Source organism: Corvus cornix, chromosome 24 (genome assembly GCF_000738735.6).
Source record: "Corvus cornix cornix isolate S_Up_H32 chromosome 24, ASM73873v5, whole genome shotgun sequence".
Classification (NCBI taxonomy): Eukaryota; Metazoa; Chordata; class Aves; order Passeriformes; family Corvidae; genus Corvus; species Corvus cornix.
Window position 1 is genome coordinate 244,694 of NC_046353.1, and position 20,508 is coordinate 265,201.

General features: G+C 49.7%; 2 protein-coding genes across 2 annotated transcripts in view; both read right to left on the reverse strand.

Annotated features, from left to right (window-relative positions):
* KMT2A (lysine methyltransferase 2A) overlaps window positions 1-16,610 on the reverse strand; it is a 41,829-nt gene extending 25,219 nt beyond the window's left edge. Inside the window, 8 exon segments of the mRNA XM_039564830.1 lie at window positions 352-723; window positions 1,255-1,319; window positions 2,314-2,548; window positions 2,905-3,082; window positions 4,361-7,026; window positions 8,070-8,139; window positions 16,273-16,544; window positions 16,547-16,610. Coding sequence (XP_039420764.1) covers window positions 352-723; window positions 1,255-1,319; window positions 2,314-2,548; window positions 2,905-3,082; window positions 4,361-7,026; window positions 8,070-8,139; window positions 16,273-16,544; window positions 16,547-16,610 — 3,922 coding nt within the window.
* A 2,574-nt stretch (window positions 16,611-19,184) lies between these two features.
* ATP5MG (ATP synthase membrane subunit g) lies at window positions 19,185-20,454 on the reverse strand. The gene is made up of 3 exons (XM_039564767.1): window positions 20,313-20,454; window positions 19,944-20,104; window positions 19,185-19,367 (listed from the first exon to the last, which is right to left on the reverse strand). The coding sequence occupies exons 1-3, from the start codon at window positions 20,374-20,376 to the stop codon at window positions 19,269-19,271; spliced, it is 324 nt and encodes a 107-aa protein (XP_039420701.1). The 5' UTR covers window positions 20,377-20,454; the 3' UTR covers window positions 19,185-19,268.
* Window positions 20,455-20,508: the final 54 nt, after the last annotated feature.

A 20,508-nucleotide genomic window follows, 5' to 3' on the forward strand; every position in this document is an offset into this window, starting at 1 on the left:
TGCTCTGCACTACATACAATAGTGGACTATACTTTTGCAGTAAAAGATTACATCCTCCTGGTTTCACATTCAGAATGGGAAGTTGACAGACTTAACAATACTGAAAACACTCTTCAAGACTGGCACAACTATAAGACTCAGAGTCCCAACCAGGATAGCCATCTTTCTCCTTGCCCTAACATACACTGTGGCTCAATAAAAAGGAAGACAGTTCTAAGCAAAATTTTCAAAATAATCTGCTGAAATTTTAACACACCATAAAGCATTCATCAGATTTAAAATGCACCAGCTTTTAGCAGTATTGTTACTTAACAGGACTCAAACATATCGAGGATAAATAGTCCCATTTACCTATTTCTGGTTGGGGAGTCTGCTTTTTCTTGGGCTCAGAAGTGCTAAGTTTAGGTGCTTCTTTTTTCAAAGGTCCTGAGCTTGGTGGCTGAGAAGGAGAGAGCTGGACTGGCTGACACATCTGCTTGCCAGTCTTTCTGGTACCAGATGCAGGGACCTGTTTGGGCTCTGACACAGAAACGGAGGAATTCCCATCCTCATGCTTTTCCTCAACAGGCTTACGGGCAGGCTCACTGCTCTTCTTCCCAGAATTGTCTTCTCTTGGTACAACAGCCTGAGGAGTTTGTTTCTGTCCAGAGTCCAACTGGTTTTTTCCAGAATGGCTTTCTTTCTTCTCATTTGTCTTGGATTTCTTCTCTTTCTTTTTTGCAGCTAAGAAAAAGAAGCACAGATAAAGCAACACAGACAAAATGGTGGGACTTCAAATGATTTGCTGCTCTTTTAAAACAAGGATACAGACACTTTGATTCAGAACTTTGTCATTCTGTCATACAAAAGAAAAAACTGTACTCAAAAAATAAACTTGGCTTATACTTCAATCCATATTCTCTCACACCTTGGGCCCCTATTTTGCAACAGCAATAAGCAACACCCTCCTGCAATAACACAGATTCAGAGCTGAGAGCAGACTTTGCGAGGAAGGAAAAGGAAGCAAAAGGAAGGAAGCGAACCAGTCCAGTCAGCACCAGTCCAGTCCAGTGAGAGACACTGGGGTGTACAATGTCTGTCAGTACTCACATCTCTCCTGCCCCTTGCACCTGCCACCAACAGTGCAGGCAGGTTGGCACCCTGCAGAATAACCTTTATAAGCTCAGTGTAGCCACAACAGCAGCACAGAGAGCAAAACCTACGAAACTAAAACTTCTGTCTTGTGCTATATGCAAGGCAAATCTTCCAGCCTACCTTTAGCTTGCTTCTGGAGATAAGCTTTTGAAGGCATCCACTGTAGATTCTGACATTTCCTCATTCTAAAAAGAAAGAACATGTCATGAAATCAGAACAAAGATGCAGACATTAAGAGGGCAGTCCGTAAATACTCAACATCAAAAACTGAAAATAACATTACCAATACACACACTACTTTTGTTCAGACAAAACTGAATACTCTTTGGAGTGAGACTGGATTAGGGGACCAAGTCTTTTGCTAACCTGATTCAACTTTATTCCCTATTTGTCTTATGCTTGGCATATACTGTCTTCTGTAGATTGGGCCAGGATTTGTTTCCTCCTCCATTCCTGCAGCAGGGCTCGTGACTCTGAAATCCAGCAGAAAGCCCGGGCAAAGCTGCTGAGAGCAAGACTCCTTCTAGTCTGCAGAGTGTTCTCACACAGCAATTCTCACAGCAAGTCTTTATAAATAGCTCTTATACCACAACAATCTACTGGTGCCACTTTAGCTGCTGCCTTTTCAGATAGATTACCTAGTCTGGTAAAATCAATTTAATACAGCAATATAAAAAACGAAAAGGTTCAGTCTAAGTGATCTGTATAAAAAATGACAGAAGAAATCAAGGAAGAATGGCATTTCTTAATGATATCCAGAGACACCTTTGATATACAAAGTGTATATAAGCTAAATAAACACCAGCTTGAAAACACAAGCTCTTCATGAATGCAGTTTGGGAAAATAAGAGAAATATTTACGTGCACACTGCCTTCCTTGCAAAATCCTGTACTGCCTAACAAAAGCCACAGATCCCACACCGAACAATTCTCAATACTCTGCCACTTTCATCAAACTGAGGAGAATAAACCAGAAGTGAACTCCAGAGAAAGAGCTCTGAATTGTGGTTTAGAGTCTCGAACTGTTTACAGTCCCTTGCTTTGATCCAGCTTCAGCCCAGGTCAAGCTCAGTCCAAGCCCATGACACAGGGCAAATCTGCTGTTCCTGGCCCAGTGTGTGAGTACACTTATCCCACTCCGAGCACGGATTAGCTCAACAGTCTCCCAGACACACTTACTTGCAGCACTGCTTCTTTATATTGCGCCCACCAAACTTGGGTTTGTCTAGACAGTTAGTGCAGACACCACAGTCCTCTGGAACCTGACAGCCCGAACACTGCCCGCAGCGCCTGGAGCGCCGGCCCTTCTTCACCGGAGGTTCTTGCTGTGCCTTGTTTCTGGTAACCGGCTTAATGGGCTTGATAGGTGGAGCAAGAGGTTCAGCCTCTTCTGAGCCAGCTATCGATGACTTATCTACCAAAAGAATATTTCTAATGTGAATTTGCTGATGTCAAAGAATGTTTCAGGAGTGTCTAATTTAGCCCATGAAGCCTAAGTTCATCTGCAGAGCCACACGGATGCATGTGATTCTGTGTATACACGTGTGCACACGCCCCTCAGCAGGACACAGGTTTGGTGCAGAACACACGTATTTAACACAGTTCCTAATAGCTTAAAGGATTAACCCTGTTTGAGTGGCACTGTAACAGAGAGCCCAGAGATCTTTAACATACTTTCCCTTGTTAATCACTTGAAGTCCTCATTTTAAGCAGTCAATAGAAGCTGACTCTGTATGGACCCACAGATGAAAACTAGAAATCCTAACTCACCATCATTCCCCATGGAAGACAGTATCTTCTCCCGCTCTTCCCACGGTAAGGCACTCAGAGTGGGCATGTCATCAGGAAACACTGCTCGCTTGCGGCCCAGTGCAACAGCTGCTCTCCTGCACACATGTTTTATTCGGGGTCCTCGGACTGACGTTTCTGATGAATCACTCTCTTGCCCCTAGATTTCAGAACATGAGAGCAGACAGTATTCCTAAGAAAGTTACCAAAATGAGGCTGAGAAACATGTAATGGAAACTTCTAAGCAAATTATATCTTAGCTTGCATTTTGTAAGAATCAAGATAAAAACAAAGACTCTGCCTTCTGAGCCTCAGTTATCCAAGAAAGGATAAATGCAAGAGAACAAAAGGTTTGACTCAATTAGAACTACAAGGTAAGTCTCTATCCACTACAGGAAAGCCAACTTGCTCATGAAGCCATGTTATCAAGACACCGACATAAAAAAATCAAGAGTCCACTGGAACTGAAGCAGCACCTGGTGCTGACTGATCCAGCAGAAGCCAGTAGTAGATGAGGCTGAGAGCTTTGCACCTGCTGATGTTTCAGATGAGGAGGTTGGGTTTACTGAGGTGCTAAACAAATGGAGCATTTTAGTGCAATTTTCCATGTTTTCCTAAGATTCTGGAATCTCTCCCACTGAAAGAACTGTCCCAAACAAGCAACTGTGAGAATCTGGGATTCTGCTATACCAGGCCAGTCATACAGATGCATGGGCGTCTTCATTTCAGAGACAAACAGCTGAAGGCTTCTCTATTTGAAGTATGTACTAGTGATTTTCAACACTAGCGCCGCTACAAAAAGCAAAAATTTAAATAAAAAGTGTTCCCTGAAAACGTATCTCACCTCCCTTTCTGGCAGGTAAAGAGGACTGCAGAAAAGGGTGGTTTTGGGGTGGGGAAGAGGGAAAAGAGGAAAGTGGTAGGAAATAGTTCCCCAAATCACATGCAAAATTCCAATGGATTTTCCTCCCTTCCATAAGTCAGAGATCACTGCATAAAGTTAAAAAACAGAGAGAAAGATCAAGGAACAACTTTCTCTTCAGAAGCCAGCTTTACACTCGAGGAGGGTCCCCGAGAAACATCGAGGCCAAGACAGACACTGCATTTTGCTGGAACCACACTTTTCAGAGCAAGTACTGCTCTAGATAATTGCTTTGCTTAGATTTATTCAGAGAAACCCAATAAGCAGCTATGCTGTACTGGTCTCCAAAATGCATGCAGCTCCCCTCTGAGCTGACTACACAGCAGCTCCCTCTTCCCCTCAGCTTCTGCCCAGGACTCCTTATTTTCGCGTCGTTTGCCATCTGTTGCACTAACAGCTGCTTAGCTTGGCACATTAATTCTTCACGCTCAGTATACAAAAGCTACTTGTGACTTTCAGGACAAGTTCAAAGTAAGATGCACTCTAGCAAAAAACCCAACTTGGAAAAAGGAATACCTGTGCTTTTGGCTGATCTGCTTGTTTGAGGGACTTGCTCTTCTCAATCTTGTACAGCTGGGCTTTTGCCTTTTTCAGAAGACTGGCTACCCTCTTGTCAGTCATTGGCAGTTTGTCTGCTTGAGCCAACATTGAACTGATGGAGGAAGCAGAATGTTTAACAGTGCTTGATGAAGGAGCAGAAAGACGCAGAGCTTTTTCCTTCTCCAAAGATGGCACGGTGGGGCTGAGGTCCAGGTCTGATTTGTCCAGCCCCCCTCTACCTTTCTTGGATGTTTTGGTTTTGACAGCTGCCATATCTACCAGAGCAGCAGTGGAAATGTCTGTCACGGGATCTACTGCTGTAGACTTCTTCCGCCCGGCAGTTTTTTTGGCAGACGATGATGCTGCAGCATCTTCACTGGCTTTTTCTTTGGGCATTTTACCTACAGGAAACAAAGCAGCGCTACTCTGTATTTCTGACCCTTTTCTCCTTTTCTCTTTCCTTGACTCCCGTTTGTTCTCCTTTTCTCTCTCTCTGTCTTTCTCTCTGTTCTTGTCCTTCTCCAGGCCTTTGTCAGCATCTTTATCTTTGGAGAGTTCTTCTGCTGCCCTGTCCTTGTTTTTGCCTCTCTCTGTCTGGGGACTTGATGTGAACCAGGGGAAGAGAGGAGTAGGGCTACCAGATGAGAAAGGCTCTGCTGGAGTGCTTGTCTGCTTCCTTGGTCTCTGGCTTCTTTCTGCTGATTCCCCAGACTGTGATAGGGAATGGGAGGGAAAAGTAAAAGTTGAATTTAAGGCACTAGTGGCAAGAGAACTAACTGAAATACTAGTTAATGAGGAAGAGACAGAAGACTGTGGGGTGAGAGTTGTCAGGTCAGAGGTACTAAGCCTTCCGCTCCTCGTCCTCATGGAGTGCGAAGGAGATCTGGGTTCTGATCGGATGGGGCTGAACGCTTTCCTCTTCCGTCTCCGAGAGGACGTGCCTGTGGCAGAGGTCCCTGTAGTGGCGCGACCGACTGATGAGGGCAAGGTTACAGACTCGAAGATCCGGGAGTGGGCCTCACTTGGCGTGAATCGTGGTGCTCGCAGCAGAGGACTCCTCTTGTGCATATCAAACCTGGCTCCAGAGTGCAGTGAAAAGAGACGAGTGGGAGCTGTCGCACCTGGTGTTGAGAAGCCAGATGCAAAGCCAACGTCCTCCGGTGTCAGCGGCGGGGGTCTGAAGTTATCAAATATCGGTTTGCGAATAAGACCCTCTTTGGCATACTTTGCTGATGAGAAGTACTGTGGCTCTGACCTGGAATGTTTCAGGGAGGTCCACCTAAATGTTGGCTCTCGCAGAATCGACTTTCGCTTCTCTTGCATTGGCGCAGCAGAAGCAGGGAGAAAGGGTGAGGCTAACGGTATGGTTGGAGGCATAAGCCAAGGGGTATGGTCTGAGATGCTTGAAGCAGGCTGCAGCGGTGGCGGGGGAGTGAGCAAAGGGGGAGGAGGAGAGGAGGAGGTCTGCTGCTGCGGCACGCTTGGTAAGGCTGACAGCTTTTTTGCAGTCCTCTGGCCAAAACTTCTTTCTGTTATCGAAAACCTTCTGTTTCTCCTATCACCGTTATCATTTTCAGGGGACTGAGAAACAGGCAGGGGAGTGTGAACTTCTGGAGTATTGCTTCGCTCCTCAGAAAGCATCTGCATCTCCTCAGAAGCCTGGGAGTCTGTAGATGTATCCACGCTGGGGCTGCTGGACCGTGAGGAATCTGAAGACATCTGAGACGAATGCTGAGAAGCAGCGCTGGACTTTTCACTGGAGCCACAAGATGTAGCGCTAAACCTGCTGTTTGGTGTGGATTCTAGTCTGGATATTTTAATAGGAGGATCGTAGTCTTCATCCTCAATAAACCGTTTGGGTGTTTTGATAATCCGTGAAGAGATTGCACTCACAACTGGCATGATGAACTGTCGAATATTTTTGAGCTGGGTTCTCCCCTTCCTGCCCTGCAGTTTGGCCGCTTCTTTCTCAATCTTTTTTTGTGCTCCCTTTTTAGCCCTCTGCAAGAGTTGCTTAGCAATCGCAGCATCCGTCCTCTTGGTGGAAGGTATAATCCTAACGGGTTTAATCCTGCGTGGACTCTGTCTGATAGCAGCCTTCTCTTCCTTTGTGAGAGGTGGTGTGCCATCCTTTTCTTTGCGAATCCTCTGGGGCTTCTCCAGCTGTGAGTTTATGACTAAAGTTGAGGAAGTCTTTAAACGTTCAGAGGACGGTGGCCTGCCTCTCCTGCGCACAATCTGAACACTCTTCCTCCCAATCTGAAGTTTTGCCCCAGGCTTAAATTTAGATTTCAGTGGGGAAAGCTTACTAGTTCTTAATTTCTTGATTTTAGTTGCTTGCTGAAATGTAGTGGATGGTGATCTCTTGATTTTTTTCAGACTCTCTTTTTCTTCTTTGCTGCCCTTCTGAGTGTCCGATGTGTCCTTCTCCTGTGACAATTTGAACTTCACACTTGTAAGTGTTGGAGGTCTTCCTCGTCTTTTTTCCCCACTCTTCGACTCCTTCTTCTTTACTTTCTCCATGGATGTGGTTTCAGATTTGCTTGAAGGGGAACACACTGATGAAGAGTCTGACAGTACAGCTGAACTTCGGTCAGAACTGCTCCGGGGCCTCCCACGAGGTTTCCGTGGACTAGATTTAACTGAGAGGGAAGTAGAGAATGCAGGCAACATATTAAATTTCTCCAAGTGTGGGATAAGCACTACCCAGGTCACACAAGTATATACTCAGTATCAGTCATGCTGCCCATACGTTGCCAAAATGCTTCAGATAATCAACAAATAAAAATAGTTTTATCACTACATGTATAGAGTACATGTAGTGTACTTCCCAACAAACGTCTCTTCCCACATAAAATACCACACAGATAACTTGTTTAAAAATGCAAGTTTGTCTTTTCCCAACAACTACATATGCAATGGCACAAGCCCAGTACCAACCTCATGTTGGGAATAATTCTCAAGGGCACATGCCACCTTTTAAACACATTAATTTTTTTTTTAAACAGAGCACAGCTGGTTGAAAGGAAAAAAAATCCTTTTTTTCAAGTGCCATCCATCTGCACTGCTAAGGGAGAGGTCAAGAGAGCAAGACCAACAGGAGGCTGATACAAGACAATTTGCAAAACACTGGTTTTAGTTTCGAAGCACAGTTAATACTTGGCATTGACTTGGAGCCGTCAAGCACAAGACTTTGATTACTCACCTTGATCAATGCATTTCACTGCACCCTCACCAAGCCCAGCTATTTCAGTTCTGGATCTGCCCTTGTGCTAGCAAGGCGCTCCACCACAGTTTGCTGTTGAGGCCAAGCTGAGCAGATGATTATGGTGGCAGAGCAGAGTGCTCTGGTGAGAGCATTTATTGACAGTAAGGCAACAAGGAGTCTACTGAAAGATACTGAAATAGCCAAACCAGTTTCAGACCGTTACTGTTAAATAGCTGCCTCTCCAGAACACTGACATGAGGTTTCAAATACTGGTTTATCGGTATAACTCTTTTACTCAAAGTTTCCCTGTTCCTTTACAGATCAGACACAGAGAATCCAAAACTAACTGCACTGAATCTAAAGACTGGTGTGGCTTTTATGGTGGATGAGATTTGGTGGAATAAACAGGGGAGGCACAGCAAAACTATCACAAAAGAAAACAGAAAGTCAACACCCAATCCTGCAACTTGAACTTACCTGTGGGGGACCTGGTGGGACTTCGTACTTTGACTTCTTCATCTGAACCAAAACCTAAAAACTGTTCATCCTGCAATGAGAAAGAGGATGGAAGTTTGAGGACGTGGATATTAATGTTGAAATGAACTCCACTGTGATTGAAGCACAAAAGGATTCTAGAGGATTTTCCTTCCCCCAAAAAGATACTGGCATTTTTTCTTCTAACAAACAATTGCTAAAAAGGAAATAAAACTTTCATATACACATATACAGCAACTACAGTTTACAGCTGTGGAACAACCAAAAAGAGTTACAGGAAAACAAAGGCCAAATATATACAGAAACAAACCCTTAATGCATAAAATCTGCTGCTCATATCAAACAACAAAGCTTTCCTCCTGTAAGCTATTATTCAAACCACCCTAAAGACACATTCCAGCAAAAGAAATGTTTCTGTGCGTATTATTCTAGTACAAATGTAGCCCAACTTCCTGCAAACTTATGCAAATCCTCTCTTTTTAATTCACTGATGAAAACCTGACCTGCTGGAAAGCTCCTCCCTCTGAAAGAGGCATGAGGTTAAAGGCTCGCTGTCCCCACTGAGGCAGGTGTGTCAGGGAGTCTGTAAGCATCAATCCAGTTCATGGGCCACCCAAATGTGTGGTGACATCTTTTTGTTTATATGTCATTCCACCTTTCCTAATCCATTTTCACCTCACGTATTTATGTTGGCCAGTCTTAACTTTCCTATGAACTTTGGAAACAGAGATGCCACTTGTTGCTCTCTTTTTCAAAGCACTGTGTAATGTGGCCACTAAGCTTTGAGAAGGGCAGGCACTGCAAGAACAGTATCCTGCAAGTGAAAAGGGACAAGACTGTGAAAGGACAAGGTGAGCTGCACAAAGAAATAACACTATTTCTTTGTGTTCTGCCTCATCTTTTTTACACGGAATTCCTACTTCATCTACTTACAGGGAAGATCAGGAAGAGCATCTCGGCTACTGACACTGCAGTCTGGCAGACCCGCACCTGCGTCTACAGGAGAGTCACGATGTGATGAAAAGCAGCAAGGCTTTAGACCAAAGTATTTCTCAAAATTTTCTGCCTGGTTTGTGTCTGATGAGTCCCAGTGTAAACAATTCAAACACGGTATGCTCTGACCAGGTGGACATCCAGGTTCTCAATGCAGATAATGCTCTGGCCAGCTAAATACATCATGTACCCCCTTGGGCTGCAGTTAATCGCTGTAAGCCATCACCAGCACATACACCTGCTGGAGCACAGGGTGGCCCTGTCCCTCCTCCCATCCCTGCTGCCTATCTGCTCTTTGCACTTGCAGCAAAGATGACATGAAAACCAGAAAAAGCAATGATAAAGCAGCATAAAAGAAATAAAATGATGCCACAAGACATTGCTTCTGAGGCACCTTGCATCACACAGAACCCCTGAAGGCCATTCCCAGAAAGGGAGAAGCTACTGCTTCCAAAGTTCAGTCCTGCAGCACTGCAAGCAGAGCAAGAGCAGCTGTGGGAGTGCCCAGCTGCCCGCTCCCAGCACTGCGGATACACGGCCCGTCACGCCTGCCTGCTGCTCCAGAGCACGTGGGCTACAGCAGGATGTAAACACTGCTGTGCGGAGCAGCACTGCCTTTGTGGGCGTGGGCAGGGAAGGGGTCCCCAGCCCTGACAGGGGGAGAGGCTGTCAGCAGAGACAGGTGTGGGCTGAAACCCAGAGAAGGCACAGAGAAACAACAAGTACCTAAGAACAGTCAGGTTTAGAAACACTACAGGATCAGCTGCTCACCCTGTGCAATTTCCTGACTCGCACTGACCTCCAAGTTCCTGTGGCTGCTACAGATCTTTTCTTCATTTTGTTATTCTGGGTCCTACAGTCATTATTATTTTATCTCTGACTACTAAACCAGTACTCGCCATATTCTTGACAATCACCTGCCATAATCCACTATTAGAACTTGCATTATTTTCAAACTGAGCTCTGTTATCTTACTTTTCCAGTGGGATACATTAATTCTGGTTTTGGCCCAATAGCCTGGGAATGATAATTTTTTCCATTTCTTACCAAGCAGTCACCAGAAGTGTCTACAGCAAAAAGGCTCCTTCCACAAAACGGTCACTTTTGCTTCATTTACAACCACAAGTAGTATGACCAATATGTCACTTGTGTTTGCTTGTTCGGTGACATTCCTGAGTGTATTGGTGACCTCAAAACGGTTGCTGTCACTACCTGAGAAGGCAACCCTGTGACCTGTCAGAGAAGATCAAGAAAGCCACTAAGTACCACTAAGCATGTGCCAGGCTAAACCATCCAGTTGGCCATCACATGTCAAAATGCAGCTTTGAGGCAAACTAGGCAGAACAGCCTCCTTCCAGTTTTTCAGAAATGACTATAAACATGACAGATGGAGAGTGATTAAAAACCGTAAAGATTTTGAACGTGGCCTCATTTACCTGGAAAAGAATAATGCAATGCAAAAAAGGCCACTCAGGATTATAAATTAAAGGATGAGGGAAGGCTTGCCTCGTGCCAGACATGAAGACTAACCAAGTAAGCATGGGATGATCTCTCTGTGGGCTACACAGCTTCCATGTACATCTCCCACTCAAACGTTACACTATCCCAACTGGGTTCAACCTCAGAGCTGTGCACAGATGAAGGAGGACTTTTCCTGAAGTAACCCAGCTACCAAAGAACAGAGAAGTTGCAAGCAAATATTTATCACAATGCTCTTGAGCAGTATTACTTTTCAAACATTTTCCAATTAAAGATCTCAGAGGAAAATCCACCTTCAAAGGAGAAACTATCCTGCAGACACTAACTGATGTTCTGATCTCTGTCCGAGGAGTAACAGTATAAACCATACCACTATGGATCTGTACAGTTGCATGGGACTGTCACCAGCACTAAACCAGCAATGCAGCCGCTCCAATCAGCACCTGAAAAATTTTATTTTACAATAGAGTCACCTGACCAGTGCTGTACTTCCCACTCCCCATCTTGGGCTTGGTCCCAGTTAGACACCACCTCATTTTCTTGGAAAGGGATAAGCTATTTTTAGAAGCTCATTCAGATGCCTACTTAGTGACTGCAGCACAATATCTACCAGACTCCTCTGCTTTCAGCAGAGTAAACACCCTTGGAGGTTGGCAGTTAGTAACCCCAAGACAAACATTGGGTGTTGGGAGACGAGCGGAGCCCGCTGGGAGTTCAGGGAGATGCTTCCCAAGCCATTACTTGTGATGCAACTTCAATAATAAACAGCTGAGCACTTGGGGTGACCGTTATGCACCAACTCAGATGAGGGGACATTCATCCCTTCATTGTTCAATTCAACGAAAGCTCTGAGCAGGAGCGACGCACAGACTTTGCTGGGGCTTCACCTCGGAGCAGCACCGACCTACAGAGAACATCCTGAGAGCACAGAACAGCTCCTGACCTGGTCACCTCCACATGACAACCCCCAAACTACACCACTACAGCCATACCCTCAGGCATCACCCATGGCAATACAATGGTGATTAGGGCTGCAGCCTCCAGAGTCCAGTTTTTTTAGAATTAGAAAGAATATGTTGCTCTTTATGGGGCTGAGGCTCAGGGTGGGTCTGTTACAACTGTGTTACTGAGCACACAGATCTGTTTTGCCAGAGTCCCGGTCCCAACCTGGATGAGAAATTCTGATTTATGCTTTCCAATCTGAATACAGAGGAATGCTTATGAGAACACCCAAGACACTCTCATTCTGGCCACAACGAGCTTTCAATAATACCACTTCCAGGGAAGACAGTCAGTCAAACCACTACCTAGAAAGATCCAGCTTGCAGATGGTGAGAAAAAAGCTCTAGAGCTGCTGTATGGATGCATAAAAAAAGTCTTTTGTGGTGGTCAACTCATCTTTCACTCCTAAACATATATTTCCTAAAGAAACAGTACTAAAGTCAAACTATGCTCTGTAGCTCAGCCTGGGGGGAACAGCTAACCCCACTCTAGGAATTTTGTGGTATTCTTGAGAAGTGATGAACCACTGACTCAAGGAGTTACCCATTCTCTTCCCTTGTCTCCTCCCACATGGTGCTGTGAAACCTGCAGGTCAGCACTCTGATGCTAATACAGAAGTGATTGGTCAAGCACTGTTGCAAGTCTGTCCCAGGAGCTTTCCAGATGAAGGAAGCACAATGTCCAAAAGCCCCTGGAACAAACTCATCAGTGCACTGCTGCTGCTCTGAAGTTGCCTTACCTGCCCACTGCTGGTGCCAGTGGGACGAGCCACACCACCTTTCGTTTGAAAACAGCTTCCCAAACTCCTAACAAACTTCCCAAAACCACTCCTCTGAGGGTTTGGAGCACTGCAGAAAGCTGACCAAACAACAGAAACGGAAACATCACCAAGATGGTTAAAACATACTTTTATTTTCACACATCTGACAAAGCAGCACCCAATTCTTCAGGAAGGGAAAGTGCATGAAGGAGCCTCCATCTCTTGGGCCATGATCTGCATCATCCTCACCACGTGCCTCTTGTTAAGATATCAATACCTGCAGCAGTCCCCTCCCTGTTCACGTGCAGTGACCACCTTACCCATGACAGGAAAGGCTCTACACCTCCAACTCACACATTAAACACTCAAGCATTTTGACAGCGACCATTCAACCTAGCACTAGGAGAGGAAATTTTGAGACAAACAGAAGAAATTATCTGTACTTCCAGCTCAGGCATGACCCTGGTGGCAGTATGGAAGCTACTCCTTGTCCCCAGGACATGTATCTAGTACCATTTCCAACACGCCACTGGTGAACATCCACAGCTCCAACATTCATGTCATAAAACATTACACCCCACATATAATTACAGCAGTGCTACCAGGGACACCACCATCACCACCACATCCTACTGCCAAACTCGAGCTTCTGCAACTTTCAGCCAATACAGACTTATAGAGGTAACTGTCAGCATGCATCCAGCACACTCTCAACTTTTATGTCCCAAAGCCTCAATCCCACTTCAGAGATGGACATGGAGCTCTAAACTGACAGGCAGAGCAGATATTTAACAAGTACGTCTAGGCTTCTTTTATACCAAATATTGACATAATGAATCAAGAAAACGCAACCAAATTTTTCTTATTCCTACAGTGCCACTCACACCAAGGTGAAAGGTCAGCACACAGTACAAACACTACTGTTCAACCAGTTACAGCTTCACTGTGCGAAAAGTCCCCCCAGCAACTCTTGTGGTGTTAAAATCAAGTATCAGAACGTGCCTCCTTTAATGTGAGCTGGTTTCGAGATAACTCAGCGCATCACTGAGCTGCAGCAGAAGACAAGGGCTTGTACAAAGTGACCTGAATCTGAGGAGGATGCCCTGACACCCCAGAATTCAGGTACCTTTTAAATGAGAAATGCATCCTGCTATGTACTATGAAACTGCCAAGAAGACACAGGAAAGACTGAGTCTAATACTTGCTGTAGACAACATTTCTCCTGCATCTAACTTGGGTGGTAATACCCAATTTCAACAGGTACCTACACACACAAGCGCACACAAGAACGAAGTAGAAAAAAAATAAGCATGCAGAGCAGAAGTTGTACATAAAAAGGTAACACAGCTTCTTCCTCTGATTCCCACTGGCTCCTGACCTCAAAGCAACTGCTCAGAGCTTATTCCTGATGAGGAATGCCAACTCGGTTGAAGACTGCAACTGGCTTGGTTCAGGAAGGACCCTCAACCTTGTGGAAAAGAACAGCAAGAGCACTAGGCAGTTACTGAGAGGACATGGTGAGCCCTAATATGAAGGGGTCTCCTGGAAGCCCCCTTCTAGAAGAACACCTCCCCCAGAGCAGCTGCCACATGGGCAGCAGAAACTGCACCATTGCTGCATTGCACACAGCCACCCTCTCCTCTGGAGAGACCACAGGCAGCACCCATGTGCTGACTTCCTACATCTGCCAGAGCTCTTTTCACACCCTCACCCCCAACTCACAGAGAACTTGTACTGCAGGACAGAAAAGCAGCCTCTGGTGACTGTAATCTTCACTAGGACTACGACGAGAGCACAAGTCACCAGCTAAGAGAACTATGTCCTTTGATGCAAAAGTGTTTTGTTTCTTACGCATCACCAAAGGAAAGGAACCAACTGGGTGAGTTAACTCAATCTGAATGTTTGTGGGGATCCTCTCTGAGTACGCTAAAGAGCACTGGCATGCTGCAAATGCAGAGTGAGGGAAAACACCTGGGGTCTGCCCCTGCCTGGCTCATGAGGGGTCAGGTAAAACTCAACCTACAAACACCAAGCCACAAATCAACATTTTTCATTACTTTCTACTGTATGCAATGTTATTAGAGAGAAGTGTTTAGCAGCTAAACAGAAAAGTGATGTAATAAGTAGAATTCTTAAAATCCAGGAGACCCTGTGTTAATCAAGCTGCCACACCTGGAATGCATTCCAACTATTTTATTTTAAAGCAAAAATACCCTAAAGGCCAAACTCAAAAAGATATCTCAAAGATGTTTTAGGCCTTTTTTGAGATGCAGAAATATATTTTAAGACAACTAGAATTAAACAACAAACCACAGCCCAATGTCATCTTAGAAAAAAAAAAAAAGAAAGAAAAAGAAACAAAGCAACTTGCCTCCCCCCACATGAAAAACCTCCTGGATTGTTAACTCTGTGGTCAGCTTGGTTAGCCAGATCTCAGTCATTTCTGTCCCTGAACTAGCACTGGTGAGGTATTAACTGCTTCCCAGAGGACTCCATGAATTCCATCAAGCCATGTCTACTGCAAACAGCAAAAAAGAGAAGTACCCCAAAGTGCAGCCCCTGAGATGATGGCGTTAATGAGAGCAGTGCGACTCACGCCCCAAAGTCTGCACAGGTGACAGTAGGAGTGTCCCCATGCTCAGCTCTGTGTGTGCAAACACAGCCCCATTCCTCCAGCACCGTGGCCCACAGGAGCTGCCACTCTGCAGGCAAGGAATTCCTCCAGCTCAGCCATGAGTGAAGAGCTCCACTTCAAGGCATCCAATAGAAAATGCCAAAACCGGGTCAGAAAAACACAGGAAAACTGTATTTTCATGTGCATTTTAATAAACTTTGCTACAGCCAGCAATGGGAAAAGAAAACAACTGCTCTTCATATAGGCAAAATACAAAGATACGTCCACCTACCCTACAGCTGACAACCTGCCTGGAGAAGACGAGACAGAACTGGCCTTCAAAAATCAATAAAGCCCTCCTGGTACAAAGGACCTGGGGAATTCTCTTGCTGGCGCAAGGATGCTGCTAACGAGTGATGCAAAACAACTGGGGGAAAGGAACGCTGCAGCTCGTAGTAACACACCCCCATCATGTCTTCCCTGTTCTGTCAATAGGTGGGTTGTTGTCGCACTCCCACTCCGGCTGCCTTAGAAAGGCTTAAAAAAAAAAAAAAATGAAGGCAGGAAGAAGAGCAACTAAAAAAACAACAACAAAAAAAACCCCCAAAACCAACCAACCAAACAAAAAAACCAACAAAAAAACCACAAAACCCCCCAAAAAAACCAAAAGAAAAGGAGAGCCAGCGCTCCGAGTGCCGGCGAACGGCCTCGCACCGGGCCCGCCGCCCCAAGCTCCGCCTGGGTATCCACAGCGGCGAAAGGGAGGAAGAGGAGGAGGAGGAGGAAGAGGAGGAGGAGAAGGAGGAGGGCCGGTGCGCGGCACCCACCGCCGGGCCCGCAGCCCAGCCCCCTCGAGCCCCCGCGCCCGGGGAAGGACGCGTCACCCCACCGAGCATCCTCGGCACCGGGGCGCACCGGGAGCCCCTCGGCCCCATCCATCCTACCTCGCTCCCGGCGGCGGGTTGTGCGCACCGCATCCCGCCCCGCCGCGGGCGCGGGAGCGGCGGGAGGCGGATAATGGAGGCGGCGGCAGGGAGGACGCACCGGCGGCAAGTCGCGTGCGCGGGGAGGGACCGCGAGGGCGGCCGGACCAGGACCGGCACCGGGTCCCGCCCGCCGACTCCCACCACCCCCCCACACCCCCCCCCCCTCCCGCTGGGCGCGCCCTTTGTGCGGGGCGCGGGAGGTGTGCCCGGCGACGGGCGGACTGTGCGGCCAGGGGTGGGTGGGTGCGCCCGGGTGTGCTCGGGCCGCCGCCGCCGGGGCGTCGGGGATGCTGCGCCCGGGACCCGCCCGCCCGCCGCGCCCCCCCGCCCCCGCCCCGCTGCCCCTCTCACCTCTCCGCTGCCCGCCTCGGTGCCGCAGGCCGCGCGGAACCGCCGCAAGTTGATGCCGATAGTGGCCGAGACCTGGAGCGCCGCGTCGAAGCCGGGACCGGCCGCGGCCGCGGGGCCGCCGGGGCCCGGCGCTGCCCCGCCTCCGCCGCTTCCCGCCGCCCCGCCGGAGCACGGGCCGCCGCGCTCGCCCTCGCCCGCCGTCGCCGGCGCCGCCGCAGGTTCGGCGGGCCGCAGGCTGTGCACGGCCGGCACCCGTAGGCGGGACCCCCCGGGCCCCGGCGGCCCCAGCCGCCGCTGCCGGGCCGGGCGGGGAAGCGCCACCGACCGCTGTGCGCCATCTTTACTGAGAGGCGACGAGCCAGAGAGCGGGGCCGGGCCGCGCCCCGCGCCCTGCATAGCGCTTTGCCGGCCCGCGGAGGCGCTGCATAACAGCGGGTATCATGCAGGTTGTGGGGTTCCGCCATCCCCGTGCCCGGACACATGAATAAGCCATGCTCGATCAGTGCTAGCCCGGCATAACGCTGAGCGATATGCAGGGCCCCAGGCCCGAGCCCTAGTGGAGCCTCCCGTCCTGGATAGCGCAGCTTCGGGCCGCCGCGGCCCCTCATAGCTCGCACTGCTATACAGGCGCGGGGCTCCTCGCGAGCCAGCCCCGGAACCTGCCTGACGTATAATCGAGCCGCAAGCAACCCGCATAACCCTGACGGCGATGCCGAGCGGGAGAACGAGCCGCCGGCGCCCGGGACCGCGCATACTGCATAGGCGGCGCTGCCGACCCCCTGCATAGCGCTGGGTCGTATGCGGGGCGCGGGGCGCGGCCCCGGGTACGAGCCGCTCCGTGCGGGGGGGACCGCGGCCCCGAGCTGTGGCACCGAGGGCGGGCGGCTCCGCCCTACCCTCCCGGCCCCGGCCGTGTCCTACCTGCGGCCCGCCCCGCCGGTGCCGCGTCCCGCTGGGTGCCACCCCGGGGAGGGAGGTGACGGCGAAAGCACCGGGCTGGCAACCCCGTCGTGCACAGCACAGCAAGAACAGGGTTAACATCCAACAAGTGCCCGCCGTATTCTCTGAGAACAGCACTGCAAACACACGGATAAGATGTAAATCCATCTGCTTGGGGACATAAAATACCCATTTTCTTCCGAAGTGCATCAGCTGAGGGCAGGGAAGGAGCGAGGGGCGGGGAGGGGAGGCTGTTTGTCTCCCAGAGAGGGAGCCAGACACTGTTGTGGGCAAGCTGCTGGAGCCCTTTGGGGTCCACAGATCAGATGATGCTTCTGCCTGGGGCCCTGCTGCGGGAGCGGGGCTGGGGGGACTCCTCCCGAGGACTTCCAAGGAGTAGAACTAAAATTAGATGGTTTCTTCCTCTCTAGGGACTGTGAAAGGGACAGGAGCATTTCTGAGCTCTCCCATGCTTTACTAGTGAGGCTTAATCCCATCCTCCCACTGAAGCATTTGCCAGGCCAGTGCTGGTGTGAGCTGCTGCCTCGAGAGGGGCACGCACAGGCAAGAACAAGTCAGAGAGGAGAGGCAGGTCTTGGAGCCAGATCAGACAGCCTTGCTCTCAGTGAGGTTCTCTTGGGTTCAGAATCCTCCTTCCACTCAAGCTCACACACTAAATCCCCTGTGTGATCTCTCTCTCTTTAAGGAACGTATGCTGCAGACTCCCACAGCAGGGCCCAGCCCATTCCCCTCCTTGGTCTCTGTACCTGCTGGGTGAAGGGTTTGTGATGACAGGAGCAAAAAGCTCAGGTTTGCTGGGGCTCTTTGGGAGGATGCCTCACCTCCTCCATGGGAATGAGCAATCACAATACCCTCCCCAGCACTGGGAGGAGGGCCATGCGAGGCAGTCATGGTGTCCTGGCCAGGCTGGTGGGAGAAGCAAGCACAGGACACAGGCTGGGCAGGGAGCTAGTCAGTCACTGCTCCTGTTGCAGACTCTCCCACAGAAGCTGGGGAGTTCACTGAGCCTCAGTTTTGCCATCTGTGGCACAGAAGTGACCTGTGACCAGTTGTGACCCAGAGCTGCTTTTCAACAAGAAAAAAGAAAAGCTTTCCATCCACAACCAACCTACTGGTTACCACATCTGGAGTGTGTGAGCTCACCTGCACTCCCTGTCAGAAGCGCACAAGGCCTCCTACTGGGATGACGTGCTGAGAAGGCCAGTTCTGCTGCAGGGAGACGAGCAAGTGATGTGCCACTGGCACAGTCACCCCAGGGACATCAGGGTCACTGGTGTGCACAACACAAGGCCCAGAGGAGCAAAGGAGCAGGCTGAGACAGCAACAGTATCAACAAGGAGCAATACTGACTAAAACCATCTTCTAAGACAGTAAAAACAGGCTGCTAGCTTCAGAGAACTCCTACAAATTATTTTCTGAACACAGCAGAGTACAGGTGACTCACCAGGTTTTGTAGAGAACCCTACAAGAGCTGGATGACAACGAGCAAGGTGGTAGAACCCTGGACAGCTCAACCTTTGACCAGTGGGAGCTGAGGTGACACATGCAGCAAAGCTCTGCTTACTTACACAGGCTTCCACTGCACCAGTCAGACACCAAACCAGCAGAGCTGCCTGTAACTACGCTACATTCCCTATGGCATAAGCCATGGAAATTGCTTTTGATAATGTAAAAAGTACTGGAATTTGCTTTTGGTTCCCACTAGCTGATGGGAAGTACATTCAGGAACAAATGGAATGTTTCCCCTTTGCAGACCTCCCCTGGAGCCACAGTTGAAGCACAGTGAGTGTCCCAGAGCGAACAGAGCTCTGGTGACCAAAAGTGGCCTCACCAAAGCAGCTCTGGCACCCTCGGGACTGGCCCGCAGATCCCTCTTGAGGAGCCATCCCCACCAGCACTGCCCCCAGGACAGGCTGGCACCTGTCAGAGTGCCAGACAAGGACCACAACAGCTTGATATGGGCTCCTGGCTTTATTGTCGCAGACCCCATTACAGACCCTGCACCGTGGCGCTGCTGGCATTGCTGAGGTGAGTGTTCACACATTGTACCCGATGATGCCGCCCTTGCCGATTATCTCCCCGATGTAAAACCACATCAGCACCTCTGTGGCCACCAGGCCGTTTCTCAACGCGTCCTGAAAGGAAAAAGCCACTGGTTAGATCCCAGGCTCCCTTAACAGCTCCTCCCTCACTCCCACTGCCACATCCATGCCCTCCAGCAGTTCTCAAGGCAAAAACCCAGAAGTGGAGCAGAGTGTTTGCTGTGTTCAGCCACCCCTCAACATGTCCCATCACAGAAATGTTCTACAACATTAAGTACACTGTCAGCTGTTCGTGGCTTTTTACAGCCCTTTCAAGGATCATTTCCTAGCCCACACACGGGAAACACATTAATTTCAAGGCCAACTGACGACACAGCTGATCAGAGGGCTGGGCTCATTCAGCCACCTATGGATACTCCCTTCCCTGGGATAGAAGGCGATGGGACCAGAGGGGAACAATCACAGCTTGAGCCAGGCAAGAAAGAGTTAAAGCAAAGCCGATAAAATAAAACCCTTTAAACTCTCGACCCCTGAACTCCATGAGCTTCATATGTCGTTGACAACAGTTCCCACTGCTTCCCAAGGCAGGAGCAGAGCATTTCCTGGGTGGCCAGGAGGCTCCCGTTGGAGCTGTCCCTCGGCACCGTCACATCCCGCCCCGGCCGGTACCTTGACAGTGAGCTGCGCCAGGCGGCCGCTCTGGAAGGCCCTGACCAGGCCCTTCATGCTGTCGATGGCTCGGGGAATCTCGGCGGGGGTCGGCGGGGCGAGCTCCACCTTGGCGTAGTACCAGAACGTGGCCAAGCGCGGCTTCGAGTACGTCACGGCGGCTGCGGGGAGGGGGACCGGAGCGGACGGTGTTTTCCTAACGGCGGGAGCCCGCGAGGCCTCCCCGGGCCCAGGCCCCGCTGCCCCTAGCCCTGTTCCCCATCCCCTCCCCTCCGCCCCCCCCGGCCCGTTCTCACTCCCCTCAGCTCAGCCCATCCCATTCCAAGCCCGTTCCCTCCCCGCTCCCCCGTCGCCCTTCCCGTCCCTCACCCCCGATCAGCTCCGGCCCGCGCTGCACGAGCCGCTGCACGAGCCCCTGTGCGGCCTTGGCCATCGCTGCGCGCGCTCAATGTCACCGCCGCTCACCGCACCCGGCGCTCGCCGCGGGCAGCCCGCAGCGAGGACCCCGGGCCACGTGCGCGGGGCGGGGCGGGGCGGGGCGGGGCTGGGCCGGATCCGCGGGTTC

What these genes read in the sequence shown, in the direction of transcription:
- ATP5MG (XM_039564767.1), bottom strand. Translation starts at nt 20,376, where the DNA reads ATGGCCAAGGCCGCACAGGGGCTCGTGCAGCGGCTCGTGCAGCGCGGG. An exon ending in CGGGCCGGAGCTGATCGGGG is followed by an intron (nt 20,105 to 20,312) that starts GTGAGGGACGGG and finishes CCCTCCCCGCAG; the next exon opens with CCGCCGTGACGTACTCGAAG. An exon ending in TGGCGCAGCTCACTGTCAAG is followed by an intron (nt 19,368 to 19,943) that starts GTACCGGCCGGG and finishes TTTTCCTTTCAG; the next exon opens with GACGCGTTGAGAAACGGCCT.